We start from the raw sequence: 19,118 nt of genomic DNA on the forward strand, positions 1-19,118 counted from the left end.
AGTGATTTACAGATGTATAAACAAAATAAGTCCCCTGTTCAAATGTTTTGAAGTGCAACTCATATACTTCTATATGGGTTCAGGCCTGTAAGAAGTACTAAAGACACGTGAAGTAAGGGGAAAAGGGAAATTACCAGTGTTCGAACATGGAATGAAAACTTAATTGATCTGTTTGTTGTGACATAAAAGGAGAGATAAAGTCAGGATAAATTTGTGTGGAGACAAGATGTTTGTAGGTTTTGCACAGGTTGCCAGGCTGGAGTCCAGAGCACAGTCAATATAGTCCCTATCTCATTAATATTACAATATCCTTGTCTTTACTAGACTTTGCCTTTCATTACCACACAAATTTAAAATGGATCTTTTTCCAGAAAAGTGACAAACTGCAAAGGCTGGAAGGAGAACCTGGTAAAGTTGTAAAAAATGTGTGGGAACTTGAGAAGATAAAGCAACTACAGAAGAGGGACTGTCTGTTTATACTTCGATAATTTTAATGAGATCTTATTTATATATATTCATCACTCTGATTAACTAATGTCCATAATGAAAAAAAACAAACAACACCACAAAAACAAGCAACTTGAGAACAAAGACTATGAATTGTGAAAAAATAGTAAAGTAAATTTCAATATACTCACTAAGGCTATATACAAACATATCCATCCACTATAATGTTAATAAGCATTATGAGTAGCATTTTTTTTTCCCTTTAGAAGAGTTATAACGAAACCTCCCAACTCCTAAATTTCAGGTTCTTAATCTCAGGAAACAACTCTAAAAATAAATAGTAGATTAGGAAAGGAGCAGAAGGGGGTTTTAGGTTCCTCAGGTGAATAGCCTGGGACGCTTTCCTACATAATCAAAGATCATTTCATGTTTTTAATACTGCCTGTTATCTCGCAAATAAAAACCTCTCCAATGACTGTATAACGGAGGCTCTAAAAAGTTCAGTCACAGTTGATAACATCTTAACAGAAGGATTTTTTCAAGGATTATCACATAACATCTCCATGACAACTATAGAAATTACATACCCAGAAAAGCAAGAATAGGATCACGAACTTTTGCCAGTTTCCAGGTCCCTCAGGAGAAACAAGGAGAGAAGGCAGCACTGCCTGACCAGCTTCTCCCACAAAACAATCAGTTGGCTCAGGGATACTCCTCTACTGCTGCCCGGAGCAGGTTTTCTAGATATTCCTGTTTGACCCTGTTGCGTTCTTGGTGTACAAGGTAAGGTTCAAGCTGACCACTCAAAGCCTAAGTAGATTAATTCCCAGAAGCTGCAGCCTGGCTCACATTGTGAGGCTGCACTGCTCCTCTTTATGTGGCTCCCTGGATCACTAAATTGAGAGCCAAGAAGAACACACAAGGTTCATGGGGAGCTGCAGTGTTCCAGTTCATGCTCTGTGAGATGGAGTTGGCTCTGCCTGTGCACAGAAAGACAGGCAAGCTCAAATAGGAACTGTCTGAACAACTGAATGAAAAGAGCTGTTAAGTGTTACATCAGGTTGCAGGACACGGCACAAGAGAGCACTGCTGAAGAGATGGATCTCTCTGCATGTTCTCATAAACATGCCTCCAAACCAAGCACAGCTTGTACATTCCCTCTTGTTATTGGAGTACAAGTCTTGCTGGACTATAAATGGGCTATTTCTTAATAGCTCTTGTATTTCTTAAATCACATACACAAACCCCTGACAGCAGTGTAGCCAGCTTAATACGTTATTTACCAAATCCTAAAAAGAACTTTTATATTAAAAAATCTCCCTTTACCAAATGAGAGGAGCAGGGGAATGACATACCTTTTCCAGCATGCACCTCTCCAGCACTGCTTTCCAGCAAAGCAGGCTTGTCTGCCATCCCATCTTAAATACTCCTCTGTTAACTGTTAAGTAACCCTTCCTTTGATGTGCCCAGAAAATGCTTCTCCACATCACAACACAAGTGACCACGCTCAGTGGTTGAACTCCAGTGTAATATGTGCAGGCCAGAGGTAAACATAGGGTAAAAATTAGAACCCTTCCAAGCCACTGGCATTTCAGAACAGTTTTTAACAGGAGTAACAACAGGGAAGGGGGGCAAAATAATAGATCTGACTGCATTTAGAATGAAGCTTGACCCACCTATTAAAAGAATTATTTGATTTTTTGGTAGGTCAGCCCAAAGGCCCTTCCATCCTGCTGCTCCTGAGGAGGAGGGGTGCTGTACTTAAGTTCCTCCCTTTCCTTTCTACACCTCATGCACTTGGCTCTCCTAGTTTCATCTCCACAGAGAGTGTTAATTATTTACAGATAGTTCCTAATGGGAAAAATAAATAAATAATAATAATAAACAAAAAAACCCAACAACAAAACTGGACTCCAGAAGGCAGAACCGTCTGGTTAGCAACATTATTCATTTAACTATAAACAACTGATAGATTATCAATGATGATTTAAAAAGAGGAGATCTTTCACTCTCTGAAATATTCATACCTATGTATGCGGTTGCACACACACACAAACACAAAACTGGATGCATTTAATTTGCAGATACTTCTGGTCAAAACTTTAAGATGCAAATCTGGGCATAACAAATAAACTCTTTAAATAAATGATGTCATATGTGAATTTCTTGCAGAGGCCTGAGATACAGGCAGTGGGCTTATATTTTCCCCACTGTCTCCCTGTGACAAATTGAAGTTGTGCATTTTGATATTTTACTACAACCTGTAACCTGGTTTAAAGTACTGGTTACCATCTTCTAGTTCTAGTGGGTGTTGACATAAGGAGTGAGTGTCTATTCACAAGAATCCCAAAAAATATACTATGTAGTTGCCTTTTGTTGCAGAAAACATAAATCAGTCGGATCAGCTGGATGACAGAATCATAGAATCCTAGGGGTTGGACGGGACGTCGAAAGATCATCTAGTCCACTGTAGATATAATAGTTAGAAAGCTTCTTCTTGACAGGGATTACCATAGAGATGGGGCCACAAAGATAAATTCTGTATACTCCCTTTCAGGAATTCAAAAAATGTAAGAGAACTGAATTTCCCTTTTCCTGAGTCAGACAGTATCACCTCTGTACTTTTGTAAACCACTCATTGCTTTTTTGTTTGTCCTCTGATCTGTAGGTCCAGCCACCAGCTCAGCCCTGCATAGCTGCTCTCTCACTTTTCCCCAGCCAGATGGGGGAAAGAGTCAAAAGGGTAAAACCACAAAACCTCACGACTTGAGATAAAGACAGCTTGGCAGGTAAAGCAAAAGCTGCATGTGCAACCAAAGCAAAATGAAGACTTAATTCACTGCCTCCTATGGGCAGGCAGGTGTTCAGCCATTACCAGTGAAGCAGGGCTCTGTCACACATTGACAGTCACTAGGGAAGACAAATGCCCTGACTCCAGCTGTTCCACTTCCTGCTATTCCCTCAGCTTTTAGTGCTGAGCACAGCATGCTCCATATGGAATGGAATATCCCTTTGGTCAGCTGGGGTCAGCTGTCCCAGCTGTGTCCCTTCCCAACTTCTTGTGCACCCCAAGCCCATTTGCTGGCAGGGCAGCTTAAGAAACAAGAAATGCCTCAATGCTGTGCAAGCACTGGTCAGCAATAAAATATCATCACATTGTCAACACTGCTATCATCACAAATCCAAAACATAGCACCATACAAACTACTATGAAGAAAATTAACTCAAGTCAAAACCATTGCAATAGTCAAGAGATGGAGCTAGAGTCTTGATCAGACAGCTTTGCTTTGCATCATCTTGACATGATGGCTGAGTCACTGCTGCATGATAACACAGACAGTGAATGATGGTGTTCACAGTGCTTTAGACACTGCAGGGAGCAAAAGATTGTCTCTCAATGAGACAGGAACAAAGCAAAGAGATTGTCATCCCAAGACAGTAAATACAAGAACCTTGTGACAATTCCAAAGCAGGGAGATAAAAAACAACAACAAGCCACCAACAAAACCCCCCACAAACGGAAACCCCCACAAAACCAGAAAAGAAATACTAAGAAATAGTAGGTTAGAGTCATAAAACAAAATACATGGCGTCACAATCCACTTACACCCAAATTACAGCCTCAAAAAATTAAAGTGGATTTTAATTGGGAGTTAACTATCTGGGTAAAAGTCTATTATGTACACAAAGCCCATTTTTTACAGGAACCTCCTTCCAGTGGAGACCTCCTCGGTTGTTGAAAAAAAAAATGCTACAAGTGGAATCCATATCAGCTGGCAAAACAACTGTTTTGAGCAGAATGACAGTTAAGTCATTGGACATACTAGCTGAGACGCTGGGGGAGATTTTAGCTCCCATTAAACTGATTTGGTTCTAAGAGATTAAATGTCAACAGGGGCTAAGCTTGTCCACAAGAGGAAACGTACTTCTGTGTTACTACAGCACCTCAGCCAGCATGAAGAATCCATGTCCAAGGAGCCAGCATTTGCTTTGCTATGAGTCATAGCTTCCACACACAGAGGGATTTCGTCCAAACCTTGCACTCCTCATGGTCCAGAGCTTTCATTCACCATAGTTCTCTGCATCACAGGGTTGTTTCTGCATAACACAGCAGGATATGAAAGGGAATATAGCCATCGTGTCATCGTGTGCCTCATGCAAGAGCTAAACAACAATCCTGTGATTTCCGTCTATCACAGGTCCATAATCTCCCTTCATTTCACCATGAACAGTTCGCATTGCCAAACAAGGCCAAACCTTCTACCCTAGATGATGTAAATCAACCCCGGACATCATGGAGGAGAATGCAGTTATACCAGTATAATCTCAATGTAAGCAGTACACATCTGTTGGGTTTGGTGTGGACTATTTACTTTTGAGCATAATCTGCAAATATCACTGCCACATTTCTTAAGATCTCTGCTCCAGGCCTGGTGTTGATTCATGCACCAACTGGTTGTCTTTTGAAGCTGCTGGCAGTACGTTTCAAAGTCCAGATTAGTCACAGAATGGAAAGCACATCTCCCAACTGTTAACTTTAACGAATGCCATTCTTCTGGGACGATCAGTGATGACATTATAAACAGGAGCGTAACAGTTTATACGTGTCACCAAAACTCCAAATGGAATTATCACAGCCTCCAGTTACTAGGTCAGCTAAAGGTCCTCACCTCCCTTACTACTAAAGTCCACAGTCTGCTGTTTGCTCATCTTTCTAAAGCCTTGGGTTGTGAGTTTGGTCAAATTTCTGCTTGAGTCATTCAGGTTCTTTTGATTCTTTCATACAGGAGTTAATCAGATCCAGCAGACTGTTGGAGACATGCAATGGTAAGATACAGACATCTTTTTTTTTTTTATGCCCAAAGCAGACTTCAAGAGCACAGGAAGAGAAAGATCATACTTCAGCTTCAAAGAGCAATAAAGACTTCTTTGGGTCACAAAATCATAAGGTGCCACAGTGTCATAAATGAGGTTTTACGAGAAGGGCAACTTTTCCTTAAAAAAATTGTATCAATGAGTATCCTCCTGTCAACTTAGCCAAACTGCCTCATCAAGGAATCAAATGACTGCTAGGGCAAATGAAGCGGCAGAAGCTCAGATTCAAGATGTGAGCAACACCAGCTGTTTGGGTGGCAGCAATGTCCTAGATCCACATGGCAACCTCTTGAAATCTCAGTAGCAGACAAGTGTTTGCCTGAGCAGCCAGACCCTTCACTCTATATCACGTTGCAACTCCCAGGCAAGGCTGTGAGACACCACAATCAACAGTAGCCACAGCCAATTTAATTTAAAGTCCATTGTCTGAGGAGTAGTCTAGAAGTCTGGGGCAGGGAGGGCAAAGCACTGCACTGAGCCAGACACCTCCAAAGCAGAGCAGGAATCCAGATTTGTCCCATGCCTGGTAATTCCTACTGAGTGCTGACTAAGGGAAGAGGAGCACTTGCCCTTCTCTGCTTCCTCTCCAGCATAAATCTGATTCTGTTGCTCTAGATTATTGTGCTGAAGAGTAGTGCCAATGTTTTAAGCCCTGTAGACAGTGTTTGCATTATGCCCCAAATCTTTCTGTGAAATACTATTTTGAAGCACTCCAGAGCAAAACTAATTTCTGCACTAGGTAGGATATGTATAACTTGTGACTCAGGTTTCCTTGGATCTGTATTCTGCACATCTTTCTGACAAATTGCTAGAGTTTTAATGTTCCTTATTGCCTAGAAATCTCCATTCTCAAACCTCTTAATACAGATTAGCATAATTACAAAGATCCTGTTTAACTCACTGTCACATTAATCATTAAAAAAAAATAAAAATCAAATAAAATGCACATATTCTTCAATATCCTCAGAAAAAAACTCAGACCCCCTTTTACCATAGTAGCTGTTGGGAGCACTGAAAACAGTCTGACATCTGGGAAAACCAGCCCAGTGGGAATCAGGGAACAGGCAACCAGCAGAACTCTAGTTGGTGTTCAGCAACCAGCACGGCCCCAGTCCTGTGAGGGCAGTTGTTTCCAATGTCCTGGCTGAGGTGTCCAGGAGGAGCCACCAAGACTGCTTTGGTCAAAATGAACTGCAAGGCATCCACCTATATAAAAGGGGTTTTGCTCACCAGCTTCTTTTGGCTGCCAGGCTAGGAAGGACTAATTCAAGCAGCTCTGTCAGCAATGCTGAAGAAATTGAAGTATCCAGAACAGATGAAGGATGAGCTCTCCCATCAAGAACATTTGCTTTGGTTCTATGTGCACCAAGCTCAAAACATGTAGCTGAGTTGGTTTATTGTACCTGCCACAGGCACCTGGCTCCTCCCAGCAATAAGAGAAACTTGGATGATAGAGGCCTACAAATAGCACAGCACTAGGAAATTAGGCTGTTCTGGGACCTGGTGCCTGGTGGAAACCTTTTCTAGCAGAGCTTAATTAAATGGGGGCTAAACCATGGAAATGCTGCTGGATTCCCAACAGTACAACTACACCAGAGCATCCATCAGCTCTGGCAGCAACTGTTTGCAATGCTTCTTCATTATAAGCTTTGAGTTCTGGATTCCCTATGACTGATTCAAAGAAAGTTTGTTTGCAAGGCTGAACAAAGTCCTCATCAGAACTTTTGTTTTATAAGGGCTGAAAATAATACCCATTTCCCACTGAAGAAAACAGTATGCATTTTCTCCCATACACATTCCCCCTTTCAGCTTGAAAACATTCCCCCTTGTCCTGTAACTACATGTCCTTGTAAAAGGTCCCTCTTCATCTTTCCTGTAGACCCCCTTCACGTACTGGAAGGCTGTTATAAGGGCTCCCAGAATCAGCTAAAAACCTGAATTGTGACACTTTAAAACAGTATCTAGATTTCATGTATGTGATAGAAGGCAGTATAGAAAGACCTCAAGATGATGAGCTCAATTCACTGGATTTCTCATCACACCTGATGGCAGCCACTACCTCTGACTAGAGCACATGAGGGATCAGGTTTCCTGGCTGCATATACTCACCACTTGCACGTATGGCCTGTGACAGGCTGTGATATGTTGTCATGGGACAAGGGGCCACAGATCCCTCTGAAGGAGCTGTCAACATTTTAAACCTCAAATGGAGAGCCAAAATGATTTATTACCGCAACCCATGGAACAAAACAATCTCTCGAGGTGAGTGTCTGGGCAGCCAGTAATAACTCTGAGTTTTTAAGAGACAGACAAAGGAGGAAAAAGAAACAGAAGCAAAATAAATTTTCATCTCCAGCACAGCTTCCACACTTGAACAACTACACATGGTGAGTACACACAACAGCAGTGTGAACTACTGAGTTATGGAAGAAGTATTACATCCAACCTTTCGTTGACTATTGCCACCCAGCTCTTTTCTCCTTCTCTAGTACAAAGTCAAACCAAAATCAATATTGTAGTTAATAATCTCAACTGATCTTGCAAAACGTTTTTGTCCATAAACAACAATACTGGAAATACATAAACAACCTTTGAGAAGTGCTGAGGAAAATAAAAAAGGATTAAACTGAAGCAATTACATACACTTTCTATTAAGCAGACCAAAACCACATGTGGTGGCTTCCTATGTTCGTTACTCCAGCAGACCTCAAAATATTATAATATTAGTTTGTCAGGAAATACTTCAGGTAACTAAGTACATATTTAATCAGATTTTACTGCATCATTAAACACGCCCGTGCCCCATGATACACACACAGGGCTGAGACAGGGAAGGCTGTGGGAGCACAGGATCCTGTGCTGCAGATGTCAGAGGTGCACTTCCTTGGGCAGCATCAACCAAGATACAGCCACACTGATGACAAGGAGTCTTATCTCCACCCCCTTTTCCCATAACCACGCATTCCCCCTGTACCCTCATTCTGACAGCTAGCACAGATTAGCCTGGTCAGGGACCTGGCAGAAGAATAACTCCAATTAAAAATAAAAAACATTTAAAAAATACCAACAAAACAATGTAATGCCAGCACAAGGAGACATTATACTGCACAGCCACATGGACACAGGCACTTTAACTTCTTCCAGAGAGCTATGTGTTTACAGACATTGTTTAAGCCTTGCACTAGTGCCACAGATTTCCTTAATGCGTGTCAGGTTTGCTGATCCCACATTAATGTTTCAGATGCCCACGTGGCACTAGGCAGCTGTGACTGGAAGCCTTGCTGAACCTTTCATGTCCAAGGGCTCTGGAACGGGGATCTCACTCTTTCACCTCCTGATGCTTCATGGGGCTGGAGAGGCTGAAAAATATACCCCTTCCTGAAAGCAATTCACCTCAGCTTTCCTGAGGTGTTTCCAGGCACATGAGAGCTGGTGTAGTTATGATCTCTTGTAGAGGAAGAAAACAAAAAACTCCTCTTCAAACCAGACCAAGAAGATGAAGACCTGAAACTGGGCTGATCCACAAAATCACAGCCAGGATAGCTGGGAATGGAGGGAGGAAATAGCTTCTGATATTTCCAGCAATGAAAAATGTGAAAACAGGATTGCACAGAAGAATTTACTATTAGGAAAATGAAGGTTGGCAGCAACTCATGACCCATAGCTACCCGTTACCTGCTCCAAAGCCTCAACTCTACAAATAAATGGAAGCACAGAAAATCAGTCTCACCTATAGATACCCAAGTGACACAAAAAAATTTTTCAGGTCTTCCCAGAAAACTACCAGGCTTCAGACACAGCAATCCTTTCACAACCATCCCAAGAAGTACAGGAGCAGACAGCTCTGCAAGCACTCCCAGCCTCAAGGCCTGAATTCCCAAACCTGCAGTACCTCTTGGCTCCACACTCTTGTCTCCCATAAAAGATCCCATCAATGGTCCTGGGAAGAACCACCACCAGCCATCAGCCAGAAGTCCTGTTGCTCCAGGGACCCAAGCACAGGAATTCAGTTTTCCTTCCCTCTGAGAACATGAGGCAGAGGAATGCCTCCTACCAGCTGGATAGCAACCCAGTAGCAAATGCAGAATCCAGAGAACAAACTTTTTGGGACCTTCCCCTGGTTATGATCCGCTACTAGATTGCTTGCAGAGAAAGGAAAGCAGTTAGTTGCAAGCCATTTTATGCACAATTTGTATCAATATTTTGCATAATAATAAAAAAGTGGTTTGCTTCTTATGCAGGGGAAAACAAGAATGTTGACTATCCTCTAATGCCTCCTAGTTTGTGGAGCAAAAGGCAGAGAGAAGGTAAAGGGTTTAATCAACCTCCAATTCATTTTTATTGTTAGCAGATGCTACAACTTGCTAGTTCTCAGGGGCCACTTCAGTCTCCCTTTTGCAGTTGCCCAGCTACACTGACAGAACTGACAGTGACAAAAACACTAGTGACAAAAACCAGCCATGCTCTAGTGCAGCACAGCCCAGCTCTCTGCCCTGCTCCTGCTGAGAAAGGCCTGCTTGGAGGGGACAGCCAGGGCAGCACGGGCTGCACAACGGGCTGAAGAGCGAGCAGGTGCCAGCAGCAAGCAGGAGATGGAAGGGGGGTCATCGGAGGACGGAGGGGAGAGGCTGAAACGGCCACCCTGCTCTCCCCAAGCCCACTCGTTCCCAGGCGCCCGGGCGGTGCTGCCCAGCAGGCACTTACCTTGTGTGTGCTGTACCAGGGCCCGGAGAGGGGCCCGCTCCCGCCGCTTGGCCCCCCAAAGGATGCGTTCCTGGATGCCCACTCCAAAACTGGGAGGAGGCCCATGTCCCTGGCCTCAGGCCCCGGGCACTGGCCGTGCCATGTGCTGCCACAGAGGTGGGGACGGGTGGCTGTGAGGCGAGGGGAGCAGGACAGGGATGTGGCACTCACTTCCTGGTGTGGGAAAGGCTGCTGGCCTGCATCCCCCTGCACGCAGGGTGTGCGGCCGCGGGCTGTGCCTGCTGGGCACCTGCGCGCCCGCAGCTCCAGAGGGTCTGGAGCACAGGAGGGGAAGGGGAGCTTGACAGAAGGTTTTGCTGCTCCTTCCCAGGGCTCCCTCTCTGACTTCCCCAATGCCCCACCCTGCTCTGAAAAGGCAGCCTGGGAATTTAACTCCTTCAAATCACTGCCTAAATCTAACGGTCAGTTATTAATTCCTCACTGGTAGGTTGCTAGTTGGAAGTTGTTGCTCCCGTGTGCATATAGTCACTTGCATAAATCCATACTTCTGTCACTTGTAAGTATTCTCTGAATAGTTTATTTGCAGAGATTTCAGTCAGTTGGTTTGTTCCCAGGCTGTGATTTTATACATTCTTTCTGCTAGTTTTGATTTGATCACTTAAGCTCACCTGGGGAAATCAACAACTAAAAACATTCCTTAAAAGGGGGAGTAGGAGCTAGCAAGGTAGGAGCTTGGCATAATTACATGGGAGGCAGAAACAGGCTTCTAGGGAAGTATTGAAAGGAAGAATTCAGTTACTGCATCTTCAGGCTTTGGACAGGATGACTTCTTGTAACCCAGACTGCTCATGCTGTTCCTTGGAAATATTGAGTTGTATTAGTTATCCTGTTGGTCAGCTGGGCTTGAAAATATCCAAAGTCCTGAAAATTACTTTGGCAGGTGAGGGTCAGTGGGCCCTACCATCAGCAAGATGCATCAGGAGAGAAGAGGGCAAGTCAGCATGCAGGAGAACAGGATGGAGAGTGAGCTTCCAGCAGGTGAGGAGGTATGACACCTAACAGAAATGAGCAGCAGCAAGTTTGATGGCAGAGAAAAAAAAAAGAGGATACAGCCCCTCAGTATGATTAACTTGCTCCAAAATTGAAGGGCAATGTAATTACAGAAGAAACCTGCAGCTAAATCAATACTCTCCTACTTTATTTACATAAATAATGATGGCTTAGCCACAGGGATTTTATTTTAATCCAGCCAGAAGATTATATAGGAAAGGCAGAAGTGGCAAAGTAGTGCTTCAGTTAGATGATGATATTACACCCCAGAACACAAAATCTCCCTTTAAACAAGAAATGTTTTGTTCATGTGTGTGGCCTAACTTGAAATACCAGTTTCTGTGATCAAAGCTCCAGCAAGTCCTCTGTAAATAGTGGAGCTAGCTGCAGCCATGTATACATAGGTGCACTGGAAAAAAACAGCTCCAGTATTTCATGGCTATGTAAATTACTGCAGGCAATTTTTATAGTATTGCGTAATTATTCTCCAGAGTCTAAGCTTATATTAAAAACAAAAAGAAAGAAAGAAAAAAAAAGATTTCTGGACAATGTGGGTTATGGTTGCAAGAAACCCTTTAAAGTAGAACTGGAGTGTAAACTGTAGCAGTGATACTTGCCCAGTCCAGAGAGAGTTGAAACAATAGCTCAGAGGCCCATTCTTCTAACTGGAGTGTTAAACTGGAGGTCTGCTGACAATTTAAGTGTCAACATCAGATACTTCAAGGAGGATAATTTTAGCAGAAACACCAGGCTAATGTTCTTATTTGTCATCCTCAATTTGCACTTGTTGGATAGCAGATCCTGGGGCGAAGAGGAAAAGCAGCAACTGGTTGTCAAAGGTTGCTGGGCTGAGGAAAGTTCTCCTGTTTGTCTGCCTCCTTCACCCACAGTCAACTCTGTCCCAGCTCAAAATGGAGAGCAAAGAGTTGATGCTTCCCCCGGCGAGGGAGGTTGTCTTTGGTAGCCAAAAGCTGCAGTGGTCCCCACCAGCCTGCCAGTGACCTCTGCAATATGGTTCTCTGGTGCCAAAAATACTCAAACTGATGAAGAGATTGAAAAGGAGTGTAAGGGGAATGAAGTAGAGGAGCAGCCCAACATACCTCTTGAGGACGGTTCTTGTTGTTTTGCTTCATTCTTGTTGCTTCACTGCCTGAAATACAAACATGACTGTGGTTTTCTCTTGCATAAGAAAGCTATTGAAACAGGTTTTCTGTGATGCTGTCTATGTAGAGTCCTTGCTGAATTGCTTTTGAAGCTGATCTAGTAGTGGTGGATCTATGTTCTGCACTGGGACCAGACATGCCCACTCTGTCTAAACACTTGAGGGGCCCTTATGGCATCCTTTATTTATTAAAAATCTCTGATTGGCTTGCATATATAAGAGCCCAAAGATATTCAGATGAATTTAACCTTTCTTTACATTGTAAGACAGCACTATTAAGACAGTAAACAGCATTTTAGGAACTATTTCTGCCGTCCCTTAGAAAAAACAACTCATTTTCTGCAAATGTCTTGATACTTGTGCATTGCTGTTTTCAGGCTGAAAAATGCACTTAGGTGGTTGGCATACATGTATTAAAGCCCTTGGCACTGACACTTCACATATTCTGAGGCTTCTCGATAAGAACATGCCCTAGCAGAAGTTTCCCTGTAGCACGTGGTGAGATGGCAGCTGTCCCCCTGCACTCATAGAGGAATGTGGTAGAACATTCCCTGAAGGCGCCAGGAGGGCTGAACTTGGCCACTGGACTTGGATTTTGTGGCCAGAGGATTTGCTGCCAGTGGACTCTGATTACACAGCTTTGGAAAACCCCGGTGCCAGGAGAGTTTCTTCGCAAAGCAGCCCATGACTGTGGGAAGCCCAGGCTGGAGCAGCTCTGGACCTGGTGGGAAGGACTCATGAAGGAGAGGTTCATGGAGGACTCTCTCCCATGGAAGGGACTCCATGGGGAAGCAGGGAAGGACTGTAAGGAATCCTTCTTCCTGAGGAGGAAGGAGCAGCAGGAACCACCAGCCTGTGAACTGACTCTAAACCCCATCCCCTGTCCCCCTGTGCCACCGGGGGGAAGGAGGGAGAGAAACCAGGAACAAAGGGATTTGGGCCCGGGAAGAAGGGAGGGGTCAGGTAACATATGCAAACCCTGCTCTTTGTGTGGTCTGTGTCCTGTGTGTGTTTGATTAGTGTGAAATGAAATTATTATTTTTTCCCCAAGTTGAGTCTGTTTTGCCTGGGACCATAATTGGTGAAGAGCCCTCCTTGTCCTTTGTCTCGACCCAGGAGCTTTGTCCTCCTCATCCCAGAGTGTGTGTGTGGGGTGGGGGGGTAGTTGAGTGAGTGGCCATGGGGCTGTTCATTTGTTGTCATGTTGGGCCCAAACCATGACAGTTTTAATTTCAGATGACCTGGGACGGTGCTTGATCCATGAACCCTGACTTGTCTGATATTGAAACCGCATAAACCAACAGAGTTATGCAGTTTCCTACCTCTAGTTGCATTAGGCTCCTGAAGTCATCTGTGGATATCTTGACCTGGCACCAGGGTAATTTCATTTCATATAATCAATGCACTTGGGTGTCTGAAGAGAAAACAAGAGGGTCTTTAATGTTTGCTTGCCCATGTCCCATCACTTCTTTGACCTTACATTTCCTCACTGTAGATGAACAACATTCTTAGCTGAGAAGAGTCCACCTCCTTCAATAGGCTCTGGTCACACTTACCATGACCCCCTAAGCCAGAAAATGTAAAAGGTTATGGTTTCCTCCTCTGCCAAATAGGAGAAGAGTCCTTCCTGAAGGGTACTTAGGTGTTTCCACCATCATCTCCTCTCCATCGTGAGGACAGAGCCCAGGTGATGGGCTAGTTCACTACTGGAGTGGATGGTCCCTGCTGGGTGATAGAGGAGAAAGTTGAAGACCTTGCTTTTACCTGTTTCTCAGAAGACATGGCTTCTAGTGCCAGATTAGTGCAAAAGTGCTAAGCTTGTGCAGGATGATCAGACATCTTTCTGAATTTACTGTCTACAAGCAGACTTTTGCTGGGTCTGTTCTGGTGTGTAAGGCCTGAACCTGTGAGCTGGGGAATCTGCCTGGGGTGGGTTGCAGGCAGAGAGAGTATACGGTGTAGTGTTAGCACAGGACAACTTGTGGAAGCTGTGTACAGACAGTCTGTTGAGTTTTACAAGCAGCTTTCATCTCCCCTCCCCCAGCAGCTTTGCCAGTCCTTGGTGCATGTATGTACTATTCCATATGCTATTAATTACAGTCCTGACTGGAAGTTGCTTTCCATCCTGAAGTCTACAGTTGTACAAAAACCAGGAGTCCTGGAATCAAGATGTACATTACAGACCTTGGAGAAAGCTTTTGTCCTTCCTTTCTGAATGGTGAATCAATGAGAGATTTGTAGACTTTGGACATTTTCATTTTTGCCTTTCAGACCCTACCAATTTAGGCTTAATCCTTGATCCTTTTAAAATCAATGGCAAAGTTCCCACTGACTTCAAAAGACATGGCCCGAGCTCTCAAGTGCTTTAATGAAAAATTTTAAACAAAAAAAACCCCTAAGATGAATAAGAATTTCATTTTCTCTCTCTATTAGGCATGCAGCTTGTTTTCTCCAACTGTAAACGTTACCTGCAGAGCTAAGCAGTGATGTGTTTTTTATTATTTCTTTAGGAGGCTACAGTACCCAAAGTATATTCCATACATACTTCTTCATTTAGGAGCCAAACATAGCTATGTAAAGTGAGCAGCTTGTTTACAGTAGGCTCTTATGGCTTGCTATCAAATTAGTGGCAAATCAGAACTGTAGTAAACAGAGGTCAAAGATCAAACCCACAATTTCACATAAAATTCCAGACCATGTACACAAAATTTAAAATGCAAAATCTTCCAGTCACAAGACCATCAACTGCTCTTAAAACTAATCAAAAGCAGAATAAAGACTGGAGGAAATGAAATTTAAACATTATTTTAATCCAAATTTTAATGGAACAGCTACATCATGGATATTTTTAAGGCAAGAGAGCTGACTCTGTGCTACTTATTCTCATTTGCCACCAAATAAGCATTTGGTACATCTCTTGCACTATTCATACATTCAATTTTGCTTCTTTTTCACCAATTGGAAAAAAAAGATAAAATGCATTACAAGAGAAGTGTTAAAATCTAAGACTTTACTGCAGCTCTGTTCCAGCTAAAGCCTGTGGTAGTTTTTCATCACTCCTGCTTGGTGCAATGATTCTCTGTGTCCAGAATGGGGAATGGTAAGATGCTGTTTTTTCCAGTTTGTGCTGAAATGACTGTTTGAAGGCAGTTAAGCACCCTTGGCTGGTGGTCACTGCCTTACCTGGAGGCCAGTGCCCACAGAAGTGCCTTGCAAGAGGTCCAGGACCATGCCAGTCCCATCTGTCTGTGTTAGACTAATCCCCAGTCCAAAGTGCTCTGGGAAGAATCCTGTTTCTGGATCCAACTAAGGGTAAATAAGAATGCAGACTCCTTAAAACCAAAATGTATTTCTTAAACGAAGATTTGGTTTCTGAATGCCACCAGATGTCAGCATACACTATATGATTAAAAGCAAGTGTCTAAGAACTATGAGAAGTGAGCAGTGATAAAACTGCCTTGTGTCTCATGGAAATGATGTACTGGATCAGCTTTGTTGTGGGAAAAATTATGGCAGGGATTAGCTGGAAGAAATTGCCTGTGAGGTTTTGCTCAAATATCTGCTCAATTCTTCCATGCTTGGGAATGTCCATCTGCTTTCCCTTCACCCCTTCTCCCCATCCAGAGGTCTATGAGAGGCCTGGATCAGCCCTGTCTGCAGTCCACATCTCCCTGGTGTTTCCCAGCACTGGTCCAAAAACCTGCATCTTCCTCAGATCCAAGACAAGAAGGGGGGAACTCTCTGGGGATCCAGAGACCTGCTTTCCCTGTATGTAGTTAGAGAAAAGACACCTTGACCCCACATACTGCAGCAGTATCTGTCTGGCTGTGTAGGAACATGAAAACTCACCAAGGAGGTGGGCAGAGAGAGTGGCTAGTGAAAGCTTAGGGAAAAAAAGCCGGGAGTAGCAGGGAAAGAGTGGTGTGATAATTTTTTTTTCCTGATATACTCTTTTCCACTCTGACAAATGGCAGAAAGCCAAAGCTGTGCTTTATGTCACCCAGTTGAATACCTGCTCAGAACAAGTTTTAGACTACAATCTATGTATATGATGGTTCTGTTTTCTCCTATTGAAACCAATGACACAGCTCTTCACAGTAAGGGCAAATCCTTAGGAACCTGCAACCAGGCTTCTTCCCTGTCTCTTACCACCTGTGTTGCAGCAGGACTTGTACAACTAAATGTGCCCAGTCTATGTCCTGAAGGCTTGATGATTTAAATTTTGCTACAGCTGGGCACACACATTGTACATTTTCCTTCTCCTCCAGTCACACGCACCTTTTAAAACAGGTGAAGCAACAAGGCTTCGTAGTGTAGCCCTGGCCTGAAGGGCCATTTCAAAACTCTTTTTCTTAACAAACGTGCAGAACTGAAGCCATTCTGCTGCTGTGAATTTTGACCTAAATCTGCCACTGTCCACACACATCACAAGAAGTCAAAGGACACTGATTTGTTGAAAAGTAGGAGTCCAAAAAGATAGCCAGAGCCTGGGGGACAGCTGAGCAAGGTGATTCTCTTCTGGAGCTGGGTGTCAAAATGCCATACAGCTGAGTTTTCTAGTACGTGTCTTCTTTTTCTCTCTTGGAGATTTAATTTCATTTTGAGGATTTCTCTGTGTTTGGCTGAGTTTCTGGATGTACAGCAGCTTTGGTTGAAGGTCCAATAGAATAGCTCCAAGCGCACTGGCACCCCTCCAGACTTTGCAGCCATGGCTACTGTGCTGCAGTAGATAAATTCTGCTGCAGGCACATGCTGCTGTCACCACACACCAACACAGCAGATTTGATGCTTTGGGGCAGCTGCAGAGGTTGCATGTTCATAGTGGAGAGACAAAAAGCACAGTGCTTCCGGACATTATCAACAGCATTGCCTACATGCTGTTCAGCTGCTTTGCTCCTGCTCAGCCAGTCTGGTGCATCCCAGAAGCATCAGACGTCCATATCAGAGGCACGTGTGTGCAGACCATCTGTGCAGCAAGCTTACTGCACATGTGTATGCAGTAACATCACAGAAACTCGTGCAATCCAAGGACAAAAAATCCATCAGGTTTTTCAGTCTAACCCCCAGCATGAGCTGAAGAAACCTAAGGAAGGCTCTTTGCATCCATTGAGTCTTACCTAAAGAAGGACACATCCCATCTGTGTCTTAGGTTTGTGGCCCACAGTAAAAATGGGGGACATGTAGTCAGTAGATTATCTATGGGGTGCCTGATTGGCTGTTCAACCTATGGTTTGTGGAATTTGAAGGGGATAAGGTAAGCACCTTGCTTCAAAGCAGTGGAATATCCTTAAGCAGAATTTGAGTGCCTATGTACTTTTGAAAAACTGACCTGTGCCTCAGAAACCTTATTCCACTGAATAGCCCATTGACTCGAGAGGAAGGAAACTGCATATTATAAAATCTGTATTCCCAAACCATAGTGAAACCAGCCCTGGAGCCAGATACTTAATGTATTAAAGCCTGACAACACTTACAAATGGTGGCAGTGAGCTGAAACAGAGTATGATCAGACCTGATCTGGACTGGATCTGTTTGGGGGGGTGGAAAAAAGTTATTTAAAAATAAAAATTATGGTATTTTGGTAAGTCCATAAAATCCCTGCAATATTACACATAAAAATGAAAATAACCTGTGACAACCTCCAGGATAACTGGACTGAGAAAACACTGACTCCTTCCCTCCAAGAAGTAAATTGATAGTATGAATATCACATCTGTTTGCGTGTGTGAGTGTGCTGGGAGCAGAGGAAAAGCTCAAATATATTTAATAACCAGTCAATTGCTATCACAAAGCTTGTACATACACGATACTGCTTGTTAAAATATTTGAGGAATTGGAAACAAGATTTCTTCACATTACAAAGGACAAAACATTTTATGGCTTTGCATTTTAAATTAAGCTTCAAGAGGTTTATTTCCTAAGAATTTCTGTTTTCTTAAATATACCATTTTGCCTTCTGTGAACAGATAAGATATTCTGATTGCAAACTAGCTTTTATATCTCATATGTATCTTATCCAAAGATCAAAGTCCAATATTTTTTGGTTTAACTGCAGCAATACTCACTACAGTGTTTTAGAAATGCTGCTTTCATCCTTGTAAAACCATCCAAACCAAAAAAGCCCGCACGAATTTTAAGAGTTGGAGGTAAACTATTTGGACGATTTGCACAGAACAATGGTGAATGATAATAAATCAAGAACATGATGATATGTTTCTTTCACAGAGAACATCTTCACTGAAGTGCGTTGACACAGATAGTTCTTGAAAGAGCAACAGAGATCCCCAAAGCATTTGCTGCAGAAGTGCAGATGTTTGCTCTGGTGAGGAACACTATCGTGGTACAAGTAAACAGGATTGGCAGGTATCTGCTGGGGGAGAGGGTTTTACATTTTCTTCAGGCAAACTAGAGGAGCAGCTAAGTGCAGTAGTGCAGAAAATACAAATTTCGCCCATGATTTAGAGTTTTTCTAGACCTAGACAGTTTTGTTAGAATATGTCTTCAAGCTATTAAAACCAATTCATATAGAAAATACCTCCGCCAGGGATGCTCCATGAGTTTTAACTTCCTTTGGGGAAAATATTTCTTTTCTTGCCAGAAATTTGGTTCCTTATTTAGAGTCCACAGAACATTCCTTCCTATGTTTATTATATTTTTACCATATCGTAATAACTTTAAGATTAATAAATTTTTTATTTTTTTTTTTCCCCTCAAACTACATGACAGTGTCCCTTTTTCAACCTGGACATGAGGAACTGATCTTTCTTCAGAAAATACCTTTTTATTATTAGAAAGTCACTTGTGATACAGAGTTTAAAGGCTGTTTATTATAGTTTTGAACACGATGGAAAGAAAAAAGAGCAGTATAAATTGAAATCAA

At 43.0% G+C, this 19,118-nt stretch overlaps 2 protein-coding genes across 2 annotated transcripts in view; both read right to left on the bottom strand.

The window, feature by feature from the left end:
* The window catches only part of NIPAL2 (NIPA like domain containing 2), a 49,729-nt gene extending 39,598 nt beyond the window's left edge, over window positions 1–10,131 (bottom strand). Inside the window, exon 1 of the mRNA XM_051610293.1 lies at window positions 10,027–10,131. Within this exon, the coding sequence (XP_051466253.1) occupies window positions 10,027–10,131 (105 nt within the window). The remainder of the gene's footprint in view (window positions 1–10,026) is intronic.
* Window positions 1–19,118, bottom strand: part of RIDA (reactive intermediate imine deaminase A homolog) — a 959,578-nt gene that overhangs the window by 93,874 nt on the left and 846,586 nt on the right. The gene's annotated exons all lie outside the window — the stretch shown is intronic.

This window comes from Apus apus, chromosome 2 (genome assembly GCF_020740795.1).
Source record: "Apus apus isolate bApuApu2 chromosome 2, bApuApu2.pri.cur, whole genome shotgun sequence".
Classification (NCBI taxonomy): Eukaryota; Metazoa; Chordata; class Aves; order Apodiformes; family Apodidae; genus Apus; species Apus apus.